Source organism: Callithrix jacchus, chromosome 1, assembly GCF_049354715.1.
Source record: "Callithrix jacchus isolate 240 chromosome 1, calJac240_pri, whole genome shotgun sequence".
In the NCBI taxonomy this organism is placed as follows: domain Eukaryota; kingdom Metazoa; phylum Chordata; class Mammalia; order Primates; family Cebidae; genus Callithrix; species Callithrix jacchus.
In genome coordinates this window covers 160,380,394-160,396,375 of record NC_133502.1, presented here as the reverse complement: position 1 = coordinate 160,396,375, position 15,982 = coordinate 160,380,394, and the positions used below count along the sequence as shown (strand labels likewise).

Genomic DNA, 15,982 nt, shown 5'->3' with positions numbered 1-15,982 from the left:
GTTGTAAGCATGAGACCTCTGAGTCATTCGTGACTACTCCTCTTTCTCTTTTAACCCGCATTTTGCACCTTGGGCATGCCTTTCTGATTTTCATTTCTGTGTTCACTCCGTGAGCATAGGCCTTCCTACTTGTAGCATGGATGACTGACAAATCCTCCTTCCTCATCTCCCATCACAAGAGTTCAGGATTTGACTGAGCGCAATGGCTCATGCCTGTAATTCCAGCACTTTGAGAGGCCAAGGCGGGTGGATCACGAGGTCAGGAGTTCAAGACCAGCCTGGCCAAGATGGTGAAACTCTGTCTGTACTAAAAACACAAAATATTAGCCAGGTGTGGTGGCAGGCACCTGTAATCTCAGCTACTTGAGAGGCTGAGGCAGAGAATTTCTTGAACCCGGGAGGCAGAGGTTGCAGTGAGCCAATTGCGCCACTGCACTCCAGCCTGGGCAACAGAGGAGACTCCATCTCAAAAAAAAAAAAAAGAGTTCAGGATTTTCCTCTGCAGCCCTAATATTTGTTGTTTCCTCCATTTCCGTGATCCTCCATTAATTTTTAATTTGGCTTCCAAGTCCTATTTGACACAAACATACCCTTCTAATCTCATCTGTTATTCTTCTCCATTCAAACAGATGTGCCAGTTGTTTTCTGGCCCATATTTTCTCCTTTTAATGTCCTTGCTCATATAATTACTTGACGACTTCTATCTGGATTTTCCAATCACCTACTTGTGAATCTCTGCTTGTTACAATCTCATCTGTTCTTCAAGATTAAAGTCAGATGCCCTTTCCTCCCTGAAGCTTTTTAAATCTCCTCAACAAGATGGGATCTGCCCCTCTTGGGCTATTCTGCTATATTTCAGAGCAATGGGTGTATGGGTGTACACTTGTTTTGTCTTCTACTACTAGATTTCACACCCTTGAAGGGCATTTGAAGAACAGGAACAAAGCCAGACATGCATTGGGTGTTCAATCAGAATGCATTGAATTGGGCTGAATGATTACTGAGGAACCAGAGGTTAGTTTTATGGGAAATGAAACATAGTTATCAAATTAAATAAGCCAAAGAAGACTTACATCAAGATATAAACCTGGTATGTATGTATACATATGTATTTACTATATATGTACATATATTCATGCACACAATCATTTTAAACTTTTACAGTTGTGATGGAAGAATTCTAAGATGGTTCCCAAATCCCTGGTCTTTGGTGTACATCTACCTTCTCTCAATTATTCATTCAAAGACTGTTTTAGCCCACAGAAGGGATTTTGGAGATATAATTAAGCTCCCAAATAGGGAGATTACCCAGATGGGCCTGACCTAACGACAGGAGCTCTTTAAATCTGGTTGGAAGTTAGAGATAGGGAGAGTTGGGACTTCAAAGAATGAGATGGATTTGACATAGGGAAATTCTCCTGCCAGCTTGAAGATGGAGGGGTCCACATGGCAAGGAGCACAGCTTAACAGTAGGAGCTGAGCATGGCCTGGCTGCAGCCAGTAAAAAAATGGGGACCCTAGTCCTACAACCACAAGTGTCTGTTTTGTGTTGCTATAACGTAATGCTGGAGGCCAGGTAATTTATAAAGAAAAGAGGTTTATTTAGCTCATGAGTCCTTAGGCTGGGAAGTTCAAGAGCATAGTGCTGCATCTGGCCTGCTTCTGGTGAGGGCTACGTGCTGGGTCAGGCCAGTGGCAGAGAAGTGGAAAAGCCAGCAGGTATATACAAAGAGATCACATGTTGACACAGGAAGCAAGAAACAGTCTAGGAAGTTGACTTGATTTTATAACAAGCAGATCCCTGGTAATACAGACCCTCCAAAGGAAGAACTCACTCACCTCTCAGGAAGGTCATTAATCTGTTCATGAGGGCTCCAACCCCATGACCCAAACAGCTCCCACTAGGCCCCACCTCCTGACACTGAGGCCCCATCCTCCACAATGAGGATTAAATTTCAAGTGAGTTTCAGAGGGGATAAACTCAAACCATAGCAGCAAGGAACTGAATTTCGCCAATGACCTGAATGAACTTGGAAGTAGACTCTTCTCCAGAGCCTCCAGAAGGAAATGCAGTCCACCTGAGACCTTGATTCTAGCCTTATCAGGTCCTAATATGGTTTGGCTCTGTGTCCTCACCCAAATCTCTGTTGAATTTTAATCCCCATATATTGAAGGAGGGGCCTGGTGGGAGATGACCAAATCATGGGAATGGTCTACCTACCCCTTGCTCTTCTCATGATAGAGTTCTCATGAGATCCGGTTGTTTGAATGTGTGTAGCACTTCCCCCTTCACTGTTCTCTCTCCTGCTGTGGCCATGTGAAGACTGTGCCTGCTTCCCCTTCCTCTTCTGCCATGATTGAACATTGCTTGGGGCCTCTGTAGCCTTGCCTCCTGTACAGCCTGTGGAACTGTGAGTCAATTAAACCTTTTTTTTTTTTAAATTGCCCAGTCTCAGGTAATTCTTTATAGCAGTTTGAGAAGGGACTAATACAGGCCCTGAGCAGAGAATTAGCCACAACGTGCCTGAACTTACCACCCATGGAATTCTGAGCTAATACATGGGTTAAAGCTACCTAAATTTACAGTAATTTGTTAAGCTGCAATGAAAATGGAATACAACAGTGTTATTCCATAAAAATGGAATAACAAGCATTATCGATCTCTAAATTAGTTTTCCACTTTGATTTCCTTTGCCATCTTTTACTCCGAATGGAATTCAGAATAACAAAGAGAAACTTAACATAGTAAATAGAAGTCACTTTGCTAATTATTATTATTATTATTATTATTATTATTTTACCATTTGGAGAACAGAATTGGTGCTTTCCCAGGAAGTGACCAGGCCTGTGTATATTCATGAAAAAGTGTCTACACCCGTGGGAAGTCCTCATGCTGTCACAGAGTCTGAGAGTAGAAATAGGACCTTTCTAACTTCCTCTTCAGCACCTGTGATATTTCTATTAGGAAAGGGGTAAAAGATAAGCCCAGAAAGGCCCCATCACTCCTCCTGAACACTAGGTCTCTTGAGGGAGCCACCATAAAGAGAATGGTGAAGTTTAGTCCTAATGGATTTACTTTCTCCAAGATTGAGTAACTGATCTGGGATACAATACATAATTCATTTACTTGGGTTTATAAAAAAAAATATTCTACAAGTGATTCAGAAGAAAAATAAGCATGGTTCTGTGGCATGAGACCATGGAAAGGGAGGATAACCAAAGAATGGTGAGGCTATGAAAAACACAATTCAAATTTGCCAGTTGTAAATTTTCTTAGTAAGGAATTAATGAGAGAAGTCTCTAAGGAAGCTTGCGTGGCAACACTCATGAGCACTCTTGATTAGACTGAATCAGATTTTCAGAGTATATATGCAAAGTAGACAAAAAGGTGTAAAACCAGGAACTGGTCTACCAGCAAGAATCATTCCTGGAGCCAAAACCCAAATGTGCTATGCTGAATAAATAAACATTATTTTACAATACTATGTCTAGAGTAAGGAATTGTTGTGCCCAGGTAGATCCTGCTGGTGGATGGTCAAGAGAAAGTCAGTTTCCTTAACTCCTACTTTGCTTCTGTCCTCTTGGTCTTTGAGTGGGTAGTTAGAAGCAAGAAAAGAGCTCACTACCCTTATATAGGTTCAAGTCTTCCAACATGGATGAAGCACATTCTGGCAGGCTCATATGATTTTCACATAAGATGGATAAACCATTGCAAGTGATCTTCGAGAAATATTGAAGGAAATGGAGAGATGTAAGAAGACTAGAGATGAGCAAAGAACGAGGAACTTTGTGCAAAGGAAGAGCCACCAGAAGTGTAGATGATGGTAACTTGAAGTCAAGGCAAGACAAGGTCTTCAAGTGACGGCTTGTGTATTCCTAGTAGAAGAAAGAGCAGTTCCCAGGAGTCAGAGCAGATTAGGTCAATTGCTTTCCATTTCTTCTTGCACGGAGTCAGTAATTGTACGGGAAATATGGCATGCATAATGTGTTTTGACTTCAACAAATATTTAATAATATCCTTGTGGACAATGTGGTAATATGTGGGCTGTATGTGGGCTTACAAACAAGCTGAATGACTACCCACAGTTGACACCAACTCATTAACAATGATTAATGAGTTGAAATCAAACCCAGGAATATGCATGACATGGATCTCTGTCCACAGTCATCTTCAGTTTAACATATTCATCAATCGGTGATTAAAATATGTAGAGGGCAAAAGTATAGAGAAAAAAACACACAGGAAAAAAATTGATGACGGAAGTTGGAAGGAATACTGGCTAGATTGGATGAAATGCCAGTACAGGAAAGTACCAGCTCCCCCGTTCATCTCCAGAACTGTATTTTCTTCTCAAAACAAAACAAAACAAACCGAGATAATTAGTCCGCAAAGATGGCATTTAAAAAAATGTTTCTGAGTTATGCACAAAGATGGGATCTTAATGCTTTAATTTGCATTTTTATTACTTGAAAGAGAGCATTGATTAAAGTTTTATTGATCATCTGTAATCATGTTTTACATGTGATTTACCTTTCCATAGAATTGGCTCATTTTGCTATGGAGGTATGTCTTTATTAATTTGTAACACTCTCTATATGTTAACTTCTTATCTAGATATTTTACCCAGTTTGCCATTTGCCTTTTAATCTTGCTTATGGTAGTTTTTGGTATAAGAAGTGCATGCTTTTTAAAGTGGTTAAATCTCTCATTCTCTTATTTTAAGGTTTCTGTGCTAACAAATGTGTTTAGAAATTTCTTATCCCCCTTAATACTAGGTTAATATTCATTAACATTTCCTGATCCTTTTAGGTTTCAATTTAAGTCTTTAATCAAGCTGGATTTTATTTTGTATATGGTATAAGCTCTAGTGATCAAATTAATTGATTCTCAATGGTTAGCCAATTTTCTCAGCACTAGTTATGAATAATTTATCATTTCCCCAATTATCTGAAACATATCAAAACAACAACAACAAAAAGCAATAATTAACAATAGCTAACATTTGCTTATTGCTATTCTGTGCCAGGCACTGTTTTGGCCTGTACTAACTCATTGATTTCTCACACTACCTAGCAGTGGGTAGTATTGCTATAATTCCCATGTTATTACAGTATCCCTCAGCATGGAGACTGAGGCACAGAATGGATGCATAGGTTGGACAAAGTCACACAGGCAGTGGTGGTGTTCAGATAAAGACTTGGACATCTGACTCCAGTATTCAAGCTTTGAAAGTATTTGATATACTTGGATTTGTTTCTAGGCTATTTTGTTCCAATATATTTATTCTTATACTAATACCGCACTGTTTTACATCTTGCAATTCAAGTCACTCTCCTAATATTTTTTTCTTTGCTAATTCTTCACTTAATCATGGTTTTTCCTTCCATTTTATAATTTAGCTTCTTGGCTGGGCACAGTGGCTCATGCCTGTAATTCCAGCATTTTGGGAGGCTAAGGTGGGCAGATCACCTGAGGTCAAGAGTTTGAGACCAGCCTGGCCAACATGGCAAAGCCCTGTCTCTACTAAAATGCAAAACTTAGCTGGGCATGGTGGAACATACCTGTAATCCCGGGTATTAGGGAGACTGAGGCAGGAGAATCGCTTGAACCTGGAAGGTGGAACCTGGAAGTTGCAGTGAGCTGAGATCGTCCCACTGCACTCCAGCCTGGGCAACAAAGCAAGACTCTGACTAAAATAATAATAATAAATAAAAATAAAATAAGTAATCTAGTGTCTTAAAGTATCAAGGCCATTTTTCTTCTAAAGACTAAAAGCAACCAAATAAGATATGCCATGTTTTCTAGAAAGACTCTTGGCAGCGCTTTTTGAGAATTAGTAATTGCCTGTTGGGTTTTGCTTTCCTGCTGCCTAGACAGAGTCAATTTATCAAGACAGAGGAATTGCAATAAAGACTTTAATTCACACAGAACCAGCTGTATGGGACACTGGAGTTTTATTATTACTCAAATCAGTCTCCCTGAAAACTCCGGATCGGGTTTTAAGGATAACTTAGTGGGTAGGGGGTGAGTGAGTCAGGAGTGCTGATTGGTTGGGTTGGAGATGAAATCATAGAGAGTCAAAGGTGTCCTCTTGCATTGAGTCAGTTCCCGGGTGGGGGCCACAAGATCAGATGAGCCAGTTTATGGATCTCCGTAGTGCCATCTGATCCAGGGTCTGCAAAATATCTCAAGCACTGATCTTAGGTTTTACAATAGTGATGTTATCGCCAGGAGCAATTTGAGAAGTTCAGAATCTTGCAGCCTCCAGCTGCAGGACTCTTAAACCATAATTTCTAATCTCATGGCTAATTTGTTAGTCCTGCAAAGGCAGTCTAGTCCCCAGGCAGGAAGAGGGTTTGTTTTGGGAAAGGGCTGTTATCATCTTTGTTTCAAAGTTAAACTATAGGCCGGGTGCAGTGGCTCACACCTGTAATCCCAGCACTTTGGGTGGCTGAGGCAGGCTGATCCTGAGGTCAGGAGTTCAAAACCAGCCTGACCAAATGTGGTGAAACCCCATCTCTACTGTAAATACAAAAACTAGCTAGCCAGGGTGGCGTGGGCCTGTAGTCCCAGCTACTCAGGAGGCTGAGGCAGGAGAATCTCTTGCACCCAGGATGCGGAGGTTGTACTGAGCCGAGATCGCACCACTGCACTCTAGCCTGGGCAACAGAGTGAGACTCCATCTCAAAAAACAAACAAACACCCTATAACCTGAGTTCCTCCCAAAGTTAGTTCAGCCTACGCCCAGGAATGTACAAGGACAGCTTGGAGGTTAGAAGCAAGATGGAGTCAGTTAGGTCAGTTCTCTTTCACTGTTATAATTTTCTCAGTTACAATTTTTGCAAAGGTGGTTTCAAGTTCTGCAGGGCTGTTTAACACAAGGTGTATTCTATGGCTCCTATGACTAGTGCCAGCTACTGTACAGAGTTTCCAATAGAAATGCACTGCTCTTAACCTGGCTGTAAAGACCTGAGCTGTACTTAACCACTCCCCACCTTGGTTCCTTAAGGGAATAATAATAGTACCCAATGTAAAGGCTGGTTAGGAGACTGAGTTAATATGTGTGAGGTGCTTAGAACAGTGTCTGGCACATAGTAAATGCTAAATAAATGTTTGCAAATTAAAATGAAATTTTTGCTCTAATCTAGAACATGATGCTCTAAGTCACTCACTTGGCCCAAATGTACAACTCAGATGTGGGTGTTTTTTAGTTTATAATCGGGTATCTCTCTCCCTGGAGTTAGCATGTGATGGTCCCAAAACAGAAAGTATGTCTTTCAAAGTACTTTTACATCAATTTTCTTATTTTATCCTCTCAGTAAACCTGCTGAGCAGAGCAGGGAGGTTCGATCCTTATTGAGGTATAGAGAAAATGACAGGTGACTCAACAAAGGATATTCCTTTGCTGTATCTGACCATCAGGGCTATCAGTTTTGGAACCCAAATTCAAATAATGTCATAATGACTTCTCCCTCCATGCAAAAGAAAATGCCCCATAAAAATCTATCACATGTAATGGACTTGAGAAAGAACGAATGAAAACCTAGCAAGTTGTGTAGTATTTGTATGCTCGACAAGATCAGCTTTTTTCTCTCTTGTAACTTTAACATGGCCTGGCTTTACACTTCCTTTTCAGAAATACCCTGTAACTGTAATTTCCTGAAGCTGCATATCCACAGGGCGAACTCAGGGGACACACAGGCACGCTGGGCATTCTTGGAATTCTTTGTTAAATGGGGCCAAGCTCTGGGTTAAAATGGAATGAGCACAGTGGGGTGTGTGCCTCCTGGGAGGTGGTGATGCCATGCACTCTGGGCTCAGCATGTGGTTTTGTCCCACAGATTCGTCACTCACCCTGCTGCAGATGGTGGGTGTTGGACTGGGCTCCATGGCTGTTGTGATCATTCTCGCATTCCTCTCCTTCTCAGCTGTGTGGTATGTGAGGGTGTCATTTTTGAGAAATGAGTGGAATGGAGGGGAGGATGGATTTGAGTCATGAAGAACAGCTGGGGATGAGGGGAGTCAAAAGGGGTGTGGGTGGAAGTTGTCCTTGGCTCAGCAGAGCACACTCAGTGGTAAAGGCATGGCTAACCCTGTACCTCCAGGTAGCACAGGGGATGCCTTCCCAGGAAAAGAGCAGGACCAGTGATGGCTGCCCTGGCCACACACAGAGGGGTGGCTGAGCTTCCGTGCTGCTTCCCCTTGCCTCCTCCCATGAGTGCGCATGTGAGCTGTGCATAGAGATGCTCAGTGGGAAAACCAAAGTGTGTTCATATTTGTCTCTTTTCTTTTCCTCCTCCATGTCTAGATTGCAGATGGACACTGCATGGGGAGGATGCACTGCTGCTGGGGCAGGTGTTCTGACAGCTTCTCAGGTGCCTGCACAGAAGCCCTGTGTGACTTCTACCCAGGGAGCATGTGGGCCGGCAACTTTCTCCATTCCCAGCTTGGCCCTGTTCCTGGATCAAGATGGTGGCTATCCCTGTGGGGTCCCCCAAAAGGAGAAAACTCAAGAATACTGAGTATTCCCTACTATGGGACTAGTTCTGTGCAATGAACTTGAGACTCCTGATGTACAGTGTGATATTGACCAAAGGCTACAGATCTGTGGATCTTGGCTGGGACTTCCTCTGAGTGATGCCTGAGGGTCAACTCCTCTAGACGTTGACTGCAAGAGAATCTCTGCAACCTCCTCTATAAGCATCTCTGTTAATTCATTCAGAATCCATTCTTTACAATATGCAGTGAGATGGGCTTAAGTTTGGGAGAGAGTTTGACTTTATGAAGGAGGTCATTGAAAAAGAGAGCAGTCGCGTGGGCAAACTTTTCAAGCACTTTAGAAACAGTTCTTTTCCTACAATTAGTTGATATACTAATGAGAAAATATACCAGTCTGGCCATGCCAATAAGTTTCCTGCTGTGTCTGTTAGGCAGCATTGCTTTGATGCAATTCCAATTGTCCTATATTCAAAAGTAATGTCTGAATTCCAGTAAAAATATCCTGTAACTAAGATTGTTCTTTCCTTGGTTAATTATTTTGTTACTAAGCATCTTCTAACAATACTCTCTGCCCCCTGTTAGAAACTGGGACTTGGTGGGAGTGTAGTAACAGTGGCTTAAAACAGTATTGCGCCCACGGCCAGACTAGAGTCCACATGTGTTTCAGGGGAGGGTTGCCATAGGGGGTGACACTTTTTTATCTAAACTTCAGTAACCATGACTGTTGTTAGAAGTAAAAGTGCTGGGTGCCGCAAAGTGGAACTAACACTTAGGCAAAAGCTTTCTCAGCAAGGCAATTTACTTCTATAGAAGGGTACTTCTTGCACGCAAGGCAGAGGCAAGGGATATCACTCATAACAAAGGAGGGCAAGAGTTTTTATCTTTAATGCAGACTTTGCTCTTGTGTCCTCCTCCCGTGAGCTGGGGTCGGACTGAACAATTTAGGCTAATTCTGATTGCTATTGTTGACATCATCAAAGGAGGCAAGGGTGGGCTTTTGACAGGAAAGACAGGTACATAGGTGATGGGAAATGCTTAGGCATGTTTAGTCGCAGCAGAGATAAGGAGGCTGATGGATGAATGGGTAAGATTACTTTTTAGAATAGAAGAAAGAACTAGAAACTAGAAACTGAAACCTTTTGAAGAGGAACTATTTTCTGCATTGTACCCAGAAGGGCCTTCAAGATTAGCCCTGACAACACAGTGAGACTCCATCTCTGCAAAAAAATTGTTTTTATTTGCCAGGGATGGTGGCGTACACTTGTAGTCCCAGCTACTCAGGAGGTGGAGGCAGGAGGATCACTTTGGCCCAGGAGTTTGAGGTTGCATTGAGCCATTGTCACACCACTGCACTCTAGCCTGGGTGACAGAGTGAGATCCTGTCTCCAAAAAAATTTACTAAAAAAGCAAAAATGTGGACTTCAGCATTTCCTCTAAGCAATTCTGCAGCACACAGAATTGCTCAGTGTTAATACTTGCATTGTGGGGCCAAGTCTTCTGGCTGCAGTAGTTCTCTTTTCTAGCATTTGAAAGCCCTTAAGCTAGCTATGGAACTAATATTTGGACAGACTTATATATATATAGTGTGTGTGTGTATGTGTATACCTGTCTTTTCACTGTAAGGCACCTTCACCCATCCGTTCTAGAAGCAGCCACAAACAACTTAGCAAATGGATGGAGGTTAAAAGGGGAAGAGGTAATAGTCTGTTCTCTGACTCAAGACCTGAAATTGCAGTGGGGCGCTTAAGGTAAGATCAGAGCAGAAGTGATTATCTTGAAATTTCACATTAGCTTAGAATAAAGTTAATATTTAAATTGATTTTTAAAGGAAATAAAAAGATTACTCAATGCTCCCTTTTCATTGCTGATCTCACATTTCGATTGTCTAAACCTTCTGTTTTCCCATTCTGTTCTTCTAAGAGGAATGCAACGGTCTCATAGAAGTCAATCAAATAGCATTGTAAGAATCTTTTGCCTACCACATCCTTTATTGGTTAGACTGAACCAACAAAGCAGTGTCTGCTTCTGGGGAGGGAGGGTGCGGCCTTTTCTGTGCCCCAGTTTGTGCGCGGGTGATCCAATGAAGCAAGTCAATTTAAAAGGCAGTGGGTGCTCTTGTTTCAGAGAGAGTGAATCATTTTGGTGGCGGTAGAGTGTCTGTGTGGCGGTGTGGGGAGGGGCTGCACATCTAGATCCATACTTTTTGGGCTCAACTCAGGGTTACCAAAATAGAGTCATACTCAACTCAGGGTTACCCAAATGAGACAAATTGTGTGTGATTTTGTAACATAATTCTTTCACTCATCAACATTTCCCAGCTACATTCTTTCCTGTCACTCATGACTGCATTATAAGTTTGTACCATAATTCATTTAACCAATACTCTGTTGGGCACTTAGAATATTTTCACCTCTTTATTGTCCTTATACAAGTCTGTATAAAGGCATGCAATGATCACTTAGGCCACATTCCTGGAAGTGAAATTGTTGGAATAGAAACTATGTACACTTTACATTGGAGTACAGATCGCTGGAAGAGTTTCACACAAAAATTTATACCGGTTTACACTCTCACCAGCAGAAAGCCTCCGTGCCGCTGAGTGCTGTTGTATTATTACTCCTGATTAATCTGGTATGTGAAGAAGGATGTTCAATGTTTTGTCTGCATCTCTCTGATTATTTTGCTTGTTGACTGGCCAATTGTAATTCTTTGTGAGTTGTCTTTTTCTCAGTACTTGGCCTGTTTGTCTCCATTGATTTGAAAAAGCTCTTTATATTTTAGTAATTTAAATTCCTGTCATATATTTTGTAAACAATTTTTGTGATTTGTAATTTCTAGAAATAATAACCTTGTTTTTTTAAACCTTGTTTGTATTATATTTTGCCACACAAAAATTTTAAATTCATATGGTCAAAATTTGTCAGTCTTTTCCCTTATGTTGGACCTTCTAATCTCAAGGAACTAAATATAATCTAGCATTATTTTAAACATTTAAATTTCTAATCCATCTAAAATTTACTTTAGGATAGGGAGAAGCTGGGGAAAGTATTTTTAAATAAAAATCATTGCTAAATGGTTGGCTAGTTGTCCTACTAGTAGTCATTGAGACCAAGAGCGGTGGCTCATACCTGTAATCCCAGCACTTTGGGAGGCTAAGGTGGGAGGATCACTTGAGGTCAGGAGTTCCAACTAGCATAGGCAACATGGCAACACCCCATCTTTACAAAAAATAAGAATTAGCAGGGGCCAGGTGTGGCGGTTCTTGCCTGTAATCTCCTCCCTTTGGGAGGCCAAGGCGGGTGGATACGTCAGGTGTTCAAGACCAGCCTTGCCAACATAGTGAAACCCTGTCTTTAGCAAAAATACAAAAATTAGCCAGGTGTGGTGGTGCATACCTGTAGTCCCAGCTACTCAGGAGGCCAAAGCAGGAGGATTCCTTGAACCTGGGAGGCTGATGCTGCAGTGAGCCGTGGTCATGCCACTGCATTCCAGCTGGGTGACAGAGCAAGACCCTGTTTCCAAAAAGAAACAAACAATTAATTGACTGTTTTTTCTGTTAGTGATTTGAAATAATATACTGAATCATGTACTAAAGTCTATTTCTGAACTTCTTTTGTTCTACTGATCTATTTAAAGGTATACCTACTGTACCATTAAATTAGGGTTTCTTTATACCAAGTAAGAATAAATTACCATTATTTTCCTGTTAATTCCTTTTTTTTTGGACAAGGTCTCACTCTGTCACTCTGTCACTCTGTTGCCCAGGCTGGAGTGCAGTGGCTAAATTGCAGCTCACTGCAATCTCTGCCTCCTGGCTTCAAGTGATTCTCCCTCCTCATCCTCCTGAGTAACTGGAACTCCAAGCGTGTGCCACCACACCCGGTTAATCTTTGTATTTTTAGTAGAGAGGGGCATTTCCCCCTGTTGGCTAAGCTGGTCTGACCTCAAGTGATCCTCGCCCTCCCCACCTCCACCTCCCAAAGTGCTGGGATTACAGAGGCTGGCCTGAGTATTCTAGTTTGTAATTTACAAGGTCATTCATATGTATATGCTGTTGTGTTTGTCTAGCTAGTTTATATTTTGTTATTCTGAACTCTTGACTTCCATCTCAGCTCCAGTCCCTGAAAGCACAGGAGTACTTTTGCTATGCCAGTCTGCCTTTTTTGGGAAATCACATCAAGATGGCTCCTCCAGCACAATTACTTCCTGGAGCATCTGCTTGACCCATGGAAACTCACAGATTTTTGACATAGCAGAGGATTATCCTGCCATCACTGCTGGCTCCAGCTGCAGACTTCAGTTTTCTTACCTGATTGAGCCTTTGTCCTCTGACTGGTGGAAATGGAGCTTGCTTCTTTTTGTTTTGCCCTGCCACTATGCTGGCAGCCTCCTCTTCTTGACCCTTGGGCTTCTTATCCTTAGAATCAGATACAAGGCCCTGTGTCTTCTGATGCTGTAGAATACACAAGTCATATTCTCTGAGTGGAGATCTCTTTGAAGCTCCTCTTTCCAGACTTGTACTGAGGGACCTACGGACCCTCTACCACGTGGTGCCGAAGCTGCCAGAAGCCATTGCATGTTGCGTTTGTAAGTTGACTTTCTCACCTTTGACCAGATGTACTCAGCACAGAGATTTGGGGGAGGGAAAGGGCACCGTTTCTTTGGGTCCGTGGGCATGTCCCATCCCCTGGCCTTGGGGTTAGCAAGATTCAGAATTTATGAACTTGGATTGCAAAAGTCTTCCTCTCCAGATGGAGGAGAACCTAGTATGTGGACCTAAAGGGTTAGCTCTGTGCTTTAGTTCCTGGGATTGGCCATCTTGAGTCTTGGTGGGCTTGGCAAGTAAGGAGACACTGAGCTGATTCAAAACAGATTCTTCCAGAGGTGGTGAGAACACTAAGGACCAGTACTGGAAAGCACAAATGTCCGTCTTAGCCCCCATGATACTTCCAAGCCAAGAACTTGGCAGTAGCTGTGAGTAGCAGAGATAGGCAGAGGCAGTAGAGGGCACCTATAGCTCTTAGCCATGAGTTATGACTCTCTCCATCCAAGGGAGACCCAAGGACATGAAAGGGGACTCAGTTCCAATGACCAGAGGGATCTTGGGTTGTTTTGGGATAATTACTGTGGCTCAGAATGTCACGGAGATGAACATCAGAATTGGTGTGCAACAGATGAGCTCCAGTACCCTTGATGGTTTGCATGGGCTTTGCTCTACTGTTGATGGTCAGGGAGAGAAGTGAGGCTTTCTACAATACTACCTTCTGCCTAAACATGAAAGGGGAATTGCCATTATGGAACTTAGAAATGGATAGTCAGAGAGCAGCAGCTGGGCAGTGCAACTCTTGCATTGGACAAGTTCCTGGCTAGAGAATGTACATGTCCACACTGCATGTAGTCCTATGGAGGAGATGATGTAGGGGGCCGTCAGCCTTGGAGACTCTAGCCTAAGTACCCCACCACCACCCTGGCTTGGCTCCAAGGGCAGAAATCAGCTTTTTGAACCTGACTTGGCTTCCTGTGATCTGCATTAATGAACATTCTTACCAGAGTTCTCATGGAAAGTGAATACACAGCCATTTGGTCTGAATGTCAGTCTAAGTTTGGTGCCTCCAAAACAGTTCTCTGGATTAGATGGAGAAAGAAGAAACTTCACAAAGGCAAAAGGGCAGGTCCCCATCCTGATCCCCAGAGACCACTTCTCAGAGTCTCCATCTGTTCATCTCTGGTGTCAGCCATGTTCCTCTACTTTCTCTCATTTCTGCAGCCACTCCTGTGGCTTCCTCTCTTTCAACCTGCAGGCTGCTGTTCACCTGTCTCAGACCCTTGTGGGCTTCTGTAGAGACACTACTCAGATGGGGGTGGAGCTAGATGCAGAGGTGAAACCTTTCTAGGAGATCTGGCTTAGATCTCCCAGGAAAAGCCAGGCATAGAATGACTAAGGCATGAAGTAAAAGAAATGAAACACCACTTCTGAAGGGAGCGAGGTCATCTGCTTTTATTGGAAAGATACAGATTGTTGAACAGTTCTGGACAGGTGATTGTGTACCTGGGAGAGCTAACCATGTTTACTCTACACTTGACCTGTGATGGTCTGTATTGATTGTATCACATGCTTAGTTTTCTAAGGTTAACCAGGTCATCGTCCTCAGTCCCTGGCTGCAACTAGGTGGCCAAGTGGCCCTTGCTTTCCCACCCAACTTGTTCAGTTTGCCTTCAATCCCTGGGGCTTCACTAATTTCCCAAAAAGATATGGTTGGTACCACCTGTAGTTTGCTGTTGCACGTTAGCCTGACTTTTGGGAAATTCAAACATTTTTCAAGTGCATTGACCATTTTTACTTTATGACTTCTGCTTTGCATAACCGCTTGCTTGGCCACCCATCAAGCTTTCTGGTAAGCTGAAAGGAAAATAAATGATCTAAATTGAGCAACAGGAAAGGAAACTTCTTTTGAGTAGGTACTTTCTGAGTGAAATGAGAACCTGAGATTGGGTCCAAAAGAGAGGATGCCCAGCTAGATTAAACTTTCAAGTGTTTCCAGCTGGAAAGCTCCAATATTCTCTGATCTCAGTGAATTTCCAATCTAATTTTGAGGCGGTCCCTCAAGAGCCCCATTGCAAGGGTGGTTATAGAGCCATTACGTCTGCTTTAATAAGACAAATGCTTATAAAGAAAGAAAACTTGGTTTTAGTCATCCATAACACAAACAGGTGAGGTTTGATGCACAGTAAAAGGAATCATTATTTAAGTTAGTCTGGGTTATATTGTGTTTTGGAAATGCTCCACATTCAATATTTATGCCACGTACTCCAAAACCAAAGTATGTAGATTTTTTAAAAATTATTTTCAGAAATAAGCTTGCTGAATCACCAGTTTTAATTTATTTATTTTAACTACTAGGTGCTGAATGTTTTTGTCTAATTGGCCTATTTGCAGTTGCCCTGGGTCCACCCTTGAGCTCACTGTTAGAGCCTGTCTGTCACTTAGAGAAGTACAAGCACTTCCTGCTAAGAATAAAGCCTTAATCGCAATTTCAATGAATTACAGGGAAGTGAGAGAATAAATGGGAATAAATGTCTGAATCTTTGGGAAAAAATTGTTTGCAATAAATACAGTTAACAAGGAATGAATAGGCTTACTACATAAAATTGTTACACATCAATTTAAAAAACTGTATGATCCTTCTGCAGGGGGAAAATGCATTATGTCGTCTAGGTTCATGCTTGTTGCAAATGACAGGGCTTTCCTCCTCTTTCTCCTCCCCCTCTTCCTCTTCTCCTCTTCCTTCTCCTCCTTCTTGTTCTTCTTCTTTTTTTTTCTTAAGATAAGGCTGGTCCTGAACTCCTGGGTCAAGAAATCCTCCTACCTCAGCCTACTGAGTAGCTGGGGCTGGGTCTACATGCGTGTACCACCATGTCTAGCCTCCTTCGTTTTTGCCTGAATGATATTATGATATTACTCTGTATGTGTGTGTGTGTGTG

The 15,982-nt window shown here is 42.3% G+C and overlaps 1 protein-coding gene across 6 annotated transcripts in view; it reads left to right on the top strand.

Annotated features, from left to right (window-relative positions):
- The window catches only part of SUSD1 (sushi domain containing 1), a 145,248-nt gene extending 133,886 nt beyond the window's left edge, over positions 1-11,362 (top strand). For all 6 annotated transcript variants that reach the window (XM_078374325.1, XM_035254695.3, XM_009001270.5 and 3 more), the window contains 2 exons: positions 7,843-7,936; positions 8,310-11,362. In XM_078374325.1, the coding sequence (XP_078230451.1) occupies positions 7,843-7,902 (60 nt within the window). In that variant the 3' untranslated portion in view covers positions 7,903-7,936; positions 8,310-11,362. The remainder of the gene's footprint in view (positions 1-7,842; positions 7,937-8,309) is intronic.
- Positions 11,363-15,982: the final 4,620 nt, after the last annotated feature.